The sequence below is a fragment of the Phalangium opilio genome, unplaced genomic scaffold (assembly GCF_054372755.1).
Source record: "Phalangium opilio isolate 3A_F unplaced genomic scaffold, DU_Popi_V2 ptg000354l_1, whole genome shotgun sequence".
Lineage (NCBI taxonomy): Eukaryota > Metazoa > Arthropoda > Arachnida > Opiliones > Phalangiidae > Phalangium > Phalangium opilio.
Window position 1 is genome coordinate 360,491 of NW_028324229.1, and position 13,095 is coordinate 373,585.

A 13,095-nucleotide genomic window follows, 5' to 3' on the forward strand; every position below is an offset into this window, starting at 1 on the left:
AATTCATAAAATTACACGTTTTATTTACCTCGCCGATGTCGTAATCGATGTTTTCGTATTGGTAATTATACCTGAGACGTTTGTTGTTTTCAAATACGTAATAATACAATCTTTCCATTGAATAGTATTTTTCTTTCCAAGGTTCAGGCTACATTTACATAAATAATTATGCATTTTAAAAATTTCAAATCATTTTAGTCAAAGTGTGTATTGAGTTTTACCGATGGTGAAGTAACTGTGAAATTGTAGATAATTTCCTCCATTAGATAATACTTAAATGTCACTAAATTAACGGTATAATTAAAAACTCGATATGCCAGTGATTTGTAAAATTCCCGATTTAAATTTGAAGTACTATCTTCGCTGTATTTCGTCGACGTCCGTCCGCTTTTGTTCCATTTTTGAAAAGATTGTTTTTGAAATACAGCACCCAAAGATATATATACTCTTTCTGTCTATTAATTTCCCCGTTTTCGAAAAACGAATATTAAAAAGAAATAAAATAATCCAAAATATTAAATATTTAATGTTTGAAAATAACACGACAAAACAATAATTTAAGAGTCATTAGATATATTAATATCATTTATTTCAAACTTGTTTTCATATAAATTCCAAAGTTTTAATGCAAAATATTAACGTTTTGGCGTGTAACAAACTTTTTTGAAGCAATTAGATAATAAATTAATGGTAAAAGTTTAATATTTGGAGAGTAATGTTTAAAAACAATACATAACATCATTAGTATAAATTGATACAAAAATTAAAAATCTCAACTATGGTTTGTTCAGAGAACGAATTTATAATTTATTTTGTAGAACTTTTCTGACGAGTATAAATTGACATTTGGTTCTAGCTAAATTTGTTGTCCGTCACGAATTGAACTGAACTAAGTTTAATAACAGCCAGAACGAATCTTACATTGATTAAAATTGTAAATATTGTATTCTTATCTTTCAGGTCCGGCTTTTTGGGGCCTTTTAAACCCAGAATGGCGGTTATGTACAAAAGGTCGTCGTCAATCTCCGGTCAATTTGACTCCAGATCACCTCCTCTACGATCCAAACCTCAAACATATTCAAGTCGATAAACTCAGGGTAAGTTCCGTTTCTCTGTTCGATTACCAGGGAACTTTACATCTTAAAATAGAAGGAATCCTCCCATACACCCATTTTATCTCTATGTCTAATGTACCCCGTCGGTAATTCGGAAGTTCGTCCCATCGGCATCTCATTACTTCACTCTAAAACTGCGTCATTGCCATGCGAAAGACGCAAAATTGAACACGAGACCAATCAGTCCCAGCCTCTTTTTCCATGGGTGACGTAGAACTGGACCTTGCGAATTTATTCCTTCTTTCTATTTTTAAGATATGGCTCCCTGCTCTTACCACCCACATCCCTGAAGTAAATGTTTAACTCTCGATGTCTATAGACACAGACTGCAAGCAAACACAAATTTTGACCAATTTCAATTACCTAACGAGTTACTATGTTAGCTTTACGAGATTTGAGCAAATGTCCGTCTATAATATTATTCCATTCATCTATTAATTTGCTTCTGCTAATACAATTCTAAGTTAGGCCCTACACTTTGCAAAGAGACGAGATTATCACATGGGATACTTTAAAAGAAGGGGGGGGGGACGGTAGTGAATAAGTATTCAAGAGACCATGAGATTCGGAATCGTTAATCTTTTCTCCCTGCTACGCATTTTTTACCGCCAATATCTCACCACGAAACCCGCTTTCATCTCAAAGCTAATTACCCAAGAAAAGGGTGTTACATTACAAAATGCTTGATCCCAACCTTAGTTTATAGTGGACATTCCGGATGAAAAATTCTACATCAGAAATGGGAGAAAGGGTGATGAAAAAGTGTGAAAATAAGAAACTCGCGGCTCTTTTTTCGCTCTGCTACTCATTACGCTAATCAAGTTATATCACTTCTTTCTACACCGCACCCCCCCCCCATCCCCTCAAGAGCACCAGGGAGTCAGGGAATATTTTTTCATCATCTTTGATTTTTGCGTCCATTTGGGACGTGGCCCCTTTGTCACCCCCCTTTTCATTCGACAATCTCTCTTAGAGGAATTAAATAAGGAAGTTAGATAAGTCAAGTCCCTGCGCGATACCAATGAATTGTATATTTAATCAAGAAGTGATATCTAGTTAATTAGGGAGAAGGTTTAAGATGCCTAAGTATAGTCCTAGCCCCCTTTCAAAATACCAGGGGGGGGCGTAAAAGGAGGCCGGGCTATTTCGCCTCTCCTCAGTCGGAAAATATGATTGTAATTTTCGTCATTCGCGTCGCGCTGACCTGAGTTTTCAAGAACCAATGAGATGCTGGTTTAATTTAGAGGCGGGGATTAACTCCGGACCTACTATACGTTTGGACTGGAGATAAAGCCAGAAATGTTGGCGAACTTTTATCCTCTCCCTAATAAACTAGATATGACTTCTTGATTTAATATTGGAATAGATCTTTCAATCCACACCTTCTTTCGTTATTTCCTCCACGATACACTGACTACTCTCATTTCTGTTGTATAAGTCGATCGATTTGACATTTTCGTCATTACAAGCAATTTTTTTTAAGTAAGGGACTTTTTTATCGCGGAGTCTTTTTACTTTGGAGCCTCGGTGCATGGGCTATCAGCTAATTGTGTTCCAAGAAATACCGTTATTCAGCAACTTTCCTTATTAATTTCGTTATACCCGAGGCGATGAAGAGCCAATTTTTGATCAAGAAAAAAAAAGAAATTTTCTTCTTTTTTATTCTTTTTGAATATGGCAAGAGACAGTAAAGGATTTCATTTCAAATGCCTTTAGGTCTAATCTAGGTGATATTAATTTTATTTTATTCAATTTTAGATACATTTTAATGATCCTTCATTTTATTTGTAAATTTACGAAGCTCTATGCATTTTTTAAAGAAAAGGTTCAGATAACATAACATTGCGCCTTGAAAGAACAGCCTTTTTCTAAATATAAAAGGAATTAAAGATTAAAAATAAATAAGTGATCTCTTATTACAGAATAATTAGCATTTAATTAGTCTTAAAAATGAGGGCTATAGTGGCGTCTGCTAGCGCGAACCTCTTGTTATGTTACCTGAACTTTTCCTTTAACAACAACGGTTGGAATGTTTTTACAGGAAACTCCTAAATTTTTTCTTACTTTACTTCACCTTATCTTATATTTTGAAGCAGTTAGGCTTGAGAACTGATAAAAAAATAATTATATTTCTTCAACGTTATTAAATTTCTACTTGTTTAAAACCTCAAGAATTTCAGCCAACTAGAAAGTAAATAACCATGATAAAAGGAAATAAAATAATCCGAAAGACATTACGTTGACTGGATCTAAGGATATAAAAAAATCTCACGGGCGAATTCCCGAGCTTATCTAATGCCCATGTACAGAGGCGCGAGAGAAAGTGGAGCGAAAATGAGAGGCGCAAGCTCGCGCTTCGAACTTGTTTTCGCGCCATTAATTATGAAAAGGGGATTTTCGCGGGAGATATTAGGTGGGGAGTAGAAGCGTTATTCTCGCGCTTCCATAGTAACTTGGAGGAAGTAAAAGAAGGAATGCGCCTGAAATCAGAAGAGTGAAGAAAAAAATTTGATTAGAGAGATATTTGTTTACAACCGCAGAGGAAGTGCTCACTGCTCTAACCGCGTATTTTCTTATTTACCCTTCTGAATTTCCTTCCTAACTTATCACGTGACGTCTAGCTCCTCCACTGCATAGCTGCGCGTGAGATATTGTTAAAAATATTTACATAAGTTCATAAGATATGTTCACCATAAGTTTTTCACTGGTTACAAACTGGAGCTTGTCATGAAGTGACGTATGTCATAGCATAGCCCACTTGATCACGCACGCTGGCTGCACGCGCTCTAGAAGCCCGTCCAAACGATTTTTTTACATGTTAACTCGCGAATGCGGCGCATCACATAGGTTCGGTCTAAACTTTCAAACCCGTCTGGTTTTAACATGGGCGTCTATGGGAGGGGACCAGTTTTTTCAACGTTTTTGGCCCAAATAGTGCACCCACTGGTTCAAATCTCTTGAATTTTTAATGAGACGTGTATTGAAAGGTTTGATATTATCCTGTAAAATTTAAAGTCTTCAGCTATAATAGTTTTTATTTTTTATAAAAAAACTATTATAGCTGAAGACTTTAAATTTTACAGGATAATATCAAACCTTTCAATACACGTCTCATTAAAAATTCAAGAGATTTGAACCAGTAGATGCACTAATATTGTCAAAAACGCTGAAAAAACTGGTCCCCTCCATAGACGCCCATGTTAAAACCAGACGGGTTTGAATTTTAGACCGAACCTATGTTATTCTCATTTTTAGGGTCGATTGAGCGGGCTTCTATAGCGCGTGCAGCCAGCGTGATCAAGCGGGGTATGGTCATAGATTCGAGGTAAAGCGACGCCTGGTGAGTAGGCGCTGTCAAAGGCTTAGTAATGCAGACTAAATAGGAGGATGGAAGTCCTGCAAAATTAAGTCTCTAGCATTACGGAGTACAGGTAGTGTAATACTTATGGAACATATCTTATAAACTTATGATATTTATAACTAACGGCACAGTTCAAGTTATCTTCCCTTTTATCTGAAGAGAGGACTCTCCTTCTTTCTCTACGTCCTCCATGCTCGTGGTCACATACGAATGAAACCTCTGTAGTTATTTCATCTTTCTTGCTTGTATTATTTACGCAAATCGGCCGTCATCGCGAATAGAGTCGACTGCAGCAGCTCCGGAATAAAAGCATCTATACGTGTATGTCTTTCTCCATTTTATCGCGCTGGGTTTATTTTGCATTGTCTTAAGTTTGCTTAGGACCCTTTACAACGATTAGCGCTCCTATAGAAGGATCACTGACTTCCAATAGAGAAAATGGGATAGTAATATTACCCCTCTCTCTTATCTCTAAAAGAGGGGGGGGGGGGCTCGCGAATATTTTGAACCCCCTTTTTAACTTTTAATTACGACCTCTTACCCCCCCCCCTTCCTGCGTTGCAGTTTTTATGAAAGTTTTAAATTGGCTTTTAAAAATGTGGTCGGTCGATGGAGAGTTATGATTGTACCAAAAGGTAAATACCATGCTTGTTCAATTAAGGTATGCTTTGTGACATTGGTGGATAATAGGCGCTTCACGTTTTACCAGAAGTGAGATGAGACTAGAAGTGAAGGGTTCTAACATTGGTAGTAGATCCTGGCTCTAGTGAACAAATTTGAGGATTTTATTGCCGCTTCCCACGCGCCTACACTACTGAGAAAAAAATTGGTCGAGTTCCAAAAACATTTCCTACCCCCTTCCCCTCAACCTAAAGCGGCCGAACACGGATTCGGCTCCTTGAATCTAGTTCGGCCGTCTACCACCGCGGGCGTCTCACGTTTTGGAGGGAAAATTCAGAAACCGCTACTAGAGGGCCAACCGTTCTTGTGTTATCAAGAATATTTACTTTCGCCCAGTGAAGAATTTGGTTAGCTCAGTACTTCTGGTCTCATCTCACTTCTGGTTTTACTGTTTTAAGCCTAGTTGATTATACAGGCAAGTAATTTATTCATTTAATCTCTAATTTGTTTTAACGTATATCGTGAGTATATAGTTATCTATTTCGATTAGAAATGATCACGCTATTTCATCGTTTATATAAATATTTCAAAAGAGATATTGAATTCAGTATTGTCGATGTGAATCGAAAAGTAATTCGTTGCAGATGTCGAAATGTAATTTTGGGGTTTTTTAAAAATTCCTTTGAATAGAAACTTGCAATTTCCAAATCAGCACGATCCTTTTATGAGGTTAAACGTAGATGATATAAACTATACGTACCCTGGATTTTAGTTATTGGCAATTTTATCACTTAATGTGTCCACTCCCGGGTACATACGTCATCTCATCCTAGCTCATCATCACTTTCGTTAAATTAAAAGTTTCAAAAAGTCTTTAAGGATTAGTTAATAATATCATTCTTAATTTCTCGAGTTCTCATCGCGGATAAATGAGGGGAAAATTAAAGAGATAAGGCTTTTGTTTTACCGAAGATTTATTTGCTAAGATTTTAGGCGGTATCCTAGCCTTTTCTAAATCGTTTTTAAAAGATGAAGTGGTTGCTCTTAAGTTATGCAAAGGCTTAGCTTTTCTTTTGACTCTTAAGAGAAATGATCCAAGGCGTAGGGTTTCACTGGCCCTAATAAATACTAGAGTAGGGTTCGTTCTTATAAATAAAATTCCTTTTCCTGAACGCAAAATATATTAAACCGAAGTAATTGCAGGAAGATTAGATGAGAATGGAATTGTAATTGCTTGACGTGTTTTGATAACTTTTGATTTAACATCTTCCGATAAGTTAGAAAAAGATTAGCCCCAGAACTTTCGCAACAAATTGGGTTTGAAGTTTTTCACTTTTTACTTTACTTACTACAAAGACGCGTAAATAAAATGCCAAGAAACGAAAAAGAAGACTAAGGAAAGAAAAAAACATTCTATAAAAAAGGCTTAACATCAGTAATAACACGTAAAGACGGAGGAGGCAGGGGAATTTTTATTTAGATGTCTGTCCGATCTTTTAGGTGTCTCCATCAATTTTATTTTGTGTACTTTCATTCTATTTATATGTTTAAGGGGTAGGTTTACGAGGGTGCAAGCTTGGTCAGTCCTTTTTAGTTAATTATGAATTATAGGGAATCTAAAACTTTAAACAAAATTTATTGAGAAGTCTCCGAGAAGTATGCATTCTTGGAATATGTTCCTAGCCAAAATAGGTTTAGTTTTGATAAGAAACTATGTCGAATATAAAACTGGTTTATAGTCAAAACATTTCAAGGAATTGTCTATAAAATAATCCCATTGAAGTATTTCTAAAGACTGCTTTTATTTCAATTCAATATAACGTCGTGTATTAATGCGCCGTAACTTCCGTTACTTAACTTTGCAAACTATTATTGAAGGAAGATGTCATTCGCCGTTTCCTTATTTTCCTACAAATCCCGACCATTTCACATCCTTGCAGAAGGAAAAAGAGAAAAATGGAAAAACAGTTGACTTCTGCTACGTTTTGCTAAAGAAAACATTAGTCTACGTGCGAAATAACCTAATCTACGGGAGCGAGACTTGGTGGTGGGAAAAGAGTCGAAAACAATTCTTAGGCTCCCGTTTCTTGAGACCATAAGTTCATAAGATATGTTCCAAGGGCTTGCCATGAATTGACGTAGGCGTAACGTCATAGATTCTCGTAAAGCGACGTCTGGTGTGGCGCTGTTAGTACAGACTAAATAGGAAGATGGAAGTCCTGCAAAATTAAGCGAGTGTAGTCAACTCTCGCTTGTCGTTCTCGAACTAGCTCGAGCTGTAAGTCTCTAGCATTACTTATGGAACATGTATTATAAACTTATGTTGAGACGTATTTGTATTGTAAACGTGCAGCGTGCATCTAAGCCTCGGCCTTCTTTATGTTTACTTTCTTCTCGGGAAGGAATGGAAAATCTCGTGTCTTGACTTATAGAGTGAATTCTTTCCACGAACCATTTTGGATCCCGCATCACTCTATAGCTAAGCAGTTAAGACGTCAAAGATAATGTATCGAGTAAAAAAGTCAAGTGACAATATGGTAAATGGTTTTGGTAGTTAATCGTTTTATATCTCTTTCTCTCAAACTCAACTCCAGTCTATTTCATCCAATCTTCGTCCGTTTTATTTACGCGGTCATTTATTGTACTTTGGATTTTTCAATTCGATGCAGACACACGTACTTTAGGGACTGTCTTCCATCCCGTCCCTCTATCTCTCTCTCTCCCTCCCTCCGATTTATTTTGGGTTTTGGGAAGATGGGGTTCCAACGCGTGATAGATTTGCGTATGAGAATGGGAAGGTGACGGGTTACTCCGAATGGGAAGTGAATAGAAAGGAACCAGGTGTTTCGCGTGGTTTGGCAATTTTTCAGCTTCTTTGAAAAATACTATTGCTCCTATATGCAGCTGCTTCGGAAGGTGCAGTTCATTATTTTTCCACGCAGTTCAATTCGTATCGTGACATAGGTTTCTACTCCAATTGAAATAATGTTTTTGTATTGTTGAAATAAGTTCAAATGGAATTACCGTAATTGACCAACCAATACTTTGAAAAAACGTGTGATAGTCCAGATTTCGGTGATTCCGCAAAATGTGACGCTTAGAGCTACGATTTAACTAACTCCAGATGGTTCTTAAAAACATTTAACGCTCTTATGAGGACCATTCAAAAGTTCACGTTGGTGAAGTTGTTTTGCTCGTTTTGACACGTGTCAACGATTACGTAAAATAAAAATATTCGCGGATTTAGTTTGAAAAGTTTCAGTTTCGTCGGGTAGTGTCGAGATGGCGCCTTTTCATGCCTTAATTACGCGTAATCGAGTACGCCATGAGTTAGCAGATGCCATATGAAATGTTTTAGGGTTTTTGGCCCGCTCTTGAGGCGCTATTTGTCATTTTAGATTGGGCTATTTTAGCATTCAAAGGTTTGGTTGAAAACTCGTCTGCTATCACGTCTAAACATTGAAATTAACGTAGCACCGGAACGAAATTAACGAAGCAATCGACGGTAATGTAAGATATTACTCTGGTCTAGTATAAATGAATCTATTGAGCCACGAAGAAGCTTTGATTGTAAATTTATAACTTTCCAGCTATTGTGAAACATATGTCTCAATAATTATAGCTTAAACTCTAATTTCAAGATGCTTTAGAGTATATTAAAAGCCACCAATTCATTATAAAGTACTGCGAAACCCTCCCCCCACCTCCCTCCTCTTTTGGGTTTTGTATTAAATCCCTCCCCAAAGGAGTTTATCAGTAAAGCGGTCGCTTTAATTATAATTTGGCGTTTTAGTCCTTTTGGTATCTCCTTTCCCCTTTTTGAAGCCAGCCTTACTTACTCGCGTTGTTACAGTGGAAAGAGAAGCATTTTTGAGAAAACCTTTTAAGGGAATTGCATTGCTACAACCGAAAAAGAACACCAATCTTTATTAATGAATGAAAACGGAAAAGCTAGAGAGCGGTTCTAGGGTGCGAACCAAGGCCCAAGATCGCAATATCTTCGAGTCGACTTTGAAATTGGGAAAAAAGAGAAAAAAATGTTTGGCAAAGAAAAGAGACTGAAGAGAGAGGGAGAAAGGATTGGGGAGAAAGAATTGAATGTAGATAATATCCACAACGTTCTCTTTTGACAGTGAAGGAAAGACCCGTCCAAGGCTTATCACTTTAGCTACCTTTATTGTTTGGTTCGCAGTGTCCAGAAATACAGGATGAGAGTATATCTTAAGTTAGTAAAGGGGGAAACGATGAAATGGTTCGGAGAATGGTCTCTTTTCACTCGATCCTCTCTCTCCTTATACCCCCACCAATGAAACCCCTTCTTTAACAATACTCCCAAACCAGATAACAAACGGAGAAAAAGGGATGTGTGGGAAGGGAAACCTTTTAAAAATCATTAACTAACGTAGCAAACAAACATTTCGTTTCGTTTGAACCGATCCGAAGGGACCCCTTTAAAAGAAGCGAGTTCCAAATCGGATTGAGCTTTTAAGCCTTTTACTGGGAATCCAGCTTTTTACTAGCTAGACAAACCCTACTTCCATTAATCCTTCATAACCCCCTCCCCCACCCTTACAATACAATGTCTGCGAAAGAAACACACTTTAAGTTAATGTTTTCAATTTTTGCCCTTTTAAAATATTTTTATGATGGTTTTAGAGATATGGTAACAAATATCCATTGTTGGTTAGAAAGAAACTAAAAATTAAGTTTTAAATGTGCGAGTTTTATCTTGGAAAACATTCCATTTCTCTAAAGGAGTTTTGCCAGAAGTAGATTAACTCTGGAAGATTTCAATCGTAATTTCTTCGTCGTAAATATCTCGTGAAACGTTTTTCGACTATTATTGAATGAGGAGACTAGGGTTAAATTATAACTTCTATTCTGAAGGCTCTGAAAAGATAGATATAGTATATGCATGTACGAAATGGTCATTATAACAAAACCAAAAATATTAAATTTTCAGTGTCCTTAAAATTCTTACACTATCATTAAAACCACACATAGTTAAGTAAAAGCCATTTCGTTGCACTCAAAGTAATAAAAGTTTTAGCGATCAAGGAAGGATACATATTTTAATCATAAAAGCTTCATTCTAAATATAGCAGAAAATATATATTTAACTTCGAGTTCTACTTTCAGTTCCGGATGACAACAGTAGTAACAAAATGTGTGTTCTAGCTCAATGCATTTCAGCAGTTTTCAGCTATGGAAATATATGGCTCTAGAACATACATTTTGTTACTACCAGAAGTGAGATGAGACTAGAAGTGAAGGGCTCTAGCATTGATAGTAGATCCTGGCACTAGTGAACAAATTTGAGGATTTTATGCCGCTTCCATCGCGCCTACGCTTGGGAGGAAAAAATTGGTCGAGTTCCAAAAAAATTTCTTACCCCCTTCCCCTCAACTTAAAGCGGCGGAACACGGACGCGGGTGCTTGAATCTAGTTCGGCCGTCTACCGCCACGAGCGTCTCACGTTTTGGAAGGAAAATTCAGAAACCGCTACCAGAGGGCCAACCGTTGGTGTCTTATCAAGAATATTCACTTTCGCCGAGTGAAGAATTTGGTTAGCTCAGTACTTCTGGTCTCATCTCACTTCTGTTACTACTAATAACAGAAACTAAATAATAATAACCAATCCATTTTCTTTATTACATTTCGGAAAACATTTATATATAACAAAGTCATAATGGGAGTTTCCATTTGATATAAATATTTTATTTTATTAAATAAAAAAACAACAGATAAACATTAGATGGGCGTTTGCTAAAATAATAATAATAAAAATAGTGCAATGTCAAATGGGAAAAAGAAGAAAATCGAAACAATATAATCTAAACAACAAATGAACCCAACATTTTAGTAATTTTAGATCTTGCTTAACGGTGCGGTGTATAATTTACCTGAAACTTAAAGGGTTTATAATACACATTTGAACTCTCAATACTGTCGATATCCGATCCGATCCGGAGGTGTCCCAAAAACGCCAACTAAAGCGATACGTATAACCGTATCGATTGATTTTTTTTTTCACAACCCGTAAGTTTTTCCAGGGACGCCGTTTCCCCTACGCTTATAAGAGCAACAGAAAATTTTGATATACATCTTGACACGTTTTACCTGTCCCTAAGGATTAGGGAGTTATCGGATGGCCTTTCGATATGTTTTCACTGTCTAGTGACTAGTCATTTCGAACTAGGGGAAAGAATTCCCTTAACGAAATCTCAAGCTACTGTTTGTTCAGCTCTTTGGAAGGCCATCGTTCTAGGTTCCAACACTCTAAAAGCTATGAACCCCGGGCCTATCTTTGATAGTTCTTTTTTTTTTGCGTCATACGCTTGCTTCATGTCCTCCACAACTTTGGGTAGGGAATCAAAATACAGGGTACAGAATTGCCCTGTTGGTGTAAGTAATAGATCCAAGAATGCATTGATGTTGATGGTACCATTCTCGCGAAAAATCGTCTGCTAATGTTTGTCGTAGCACAAATAAAATGCAAAGATAGCACTCTAGCAAAATTAATTTAATTTTTATTCGTGGAAAGATTAATTTATTCGGAAATAAAATATCTCACGACTGTTTTCACGAAATATGCTGGGATACTTTTTAGAATTTCAGGCTCTACATATTCTCAAGACACACAAATGATTTAATTAGGACGGAAATCCAAGTTTTGGCAGCGGTATTCCTCCAAAAAGTTAACATTTTCCTAAAGATTTCTCGATGGAAGGCGAGTTTCACACCCTGTATTTTTATCTTCCTTTTCTACGTCTCTATTTCTCTGGCTTTTATTTTCATCATCCTGAAAAGAAAAAAAAATATACGATAAAAAATCAGTTACATCTCAAGAACGGGATTGGGACAAGGGGAAGGAAGTTTGTTGATCTAGAATTTGAACACCTTTAAAACGCTGGCATGGATAAAATTGTTTTTCGATTTAAGGTTTCTTTAGCAATTTGTACGTGTAACTTGGAGCATTCTTTATAGAAGATGAGTTCAAATATTTGAGAATTTTCGCGCGTTAAGAAGTTATTTTTTTAAGGAACTTATTTTCGACACTAGTCTAAGTACTATGTCACCAGACAATATATTTTTTGTTCAACTATAAGAACTTGTATGAAGATTTATGGTTATTAAACCATTTCTTTTATCGCTTCCCTCAACATAAAGTTCTTGCGCTTGTGTTCGAGACAACTCCCCTGTTCCCTGGTTGTATGTACAACGACGCACTTGGCCTGATGCCCCAAGTTCTTGAAGGCCTGATGCGTGAACCCCCTGATTTAAGGTCCCATCGGGGCTTTGATAAAAAAACTAAGAACAAGGGGATTCGTGACGTATGTATCTCGTGATAGGGACCTCGAGGCTTTCCGTCACAAATTTCTTGTCCTTAAGCTGGAAAATTTTTGTCTTTCTTCATACTCGAGGTCCGGCGCTCGGGGTGGGTTGGTGGTCTTTACCAGATGAAGCTCGAGTAAGAGGGGAGTGTGGGAGGTATTCTCAATGACTAGGCGTTTCCTGCCTTATGAATATTTAACAGCGACCTCGCGCGTCGGCGTCAGGAATTATTCATAGGAGACATGACACTTCGCAAAGCCTCGACGACGCGCTTTTGCGAATTTCTCCGTGTCTCCGGCCGCCGCGTCGAAAATTACCCCAACCAACCACACCTCCTATAGGATTTGATGTTTCATCACTGAGCTAGTAAAAATAATGTCATCAAGGCTCTTGTAATTAATTCTAATCGGGCGGGTACCAGTTACTTTATGGCTTTTCAACACCCTCTTCTTCACTGTACTCTAACAATCCTTTCACACCCCTCGTTAATGTTTTTTTTCTTAACGTCTATCCTTCCTTACCACCTACAATTTTGGAGAGTCGAAGTCGCGTTCCGACTATATTATCCAAGATATGTTTACTAGATTCATTCCTCAGAAATTATGACGTTGTATTTGTTATATGACGTCATATAATAAATAAATAAATACAACGTCACCGAAG

The 13,095-nt window shown here is 37.1% G+C and overlaps 1 protein-coding gene across 3 annotated transcripts in view; it reads left to right on the forward strand.

Annotated features, from left to right (window-relative positions):
* The window catches only part of LOC149602621 (carbonic anhydrase-related protein 10-like), a 68,228-nt gene that overhangs the window by 39,365 nt on the left and 15,768 nt on the right, over positions 1-13,095 (forward strand). For all 3 annotated transcript variants that reach the window (XM_089860885.1, XM_089860884.1, XM_089860886.1), the window contains exon 3: positions 961-1,097. In XM_089860885.1, coding sequence (XP_089717011.1) covers positions 961-1,097 — 137 coding nt within the window. The remainder of the gene's footprint in view (positions 1-960; positions 1,098-13,095) is intronic.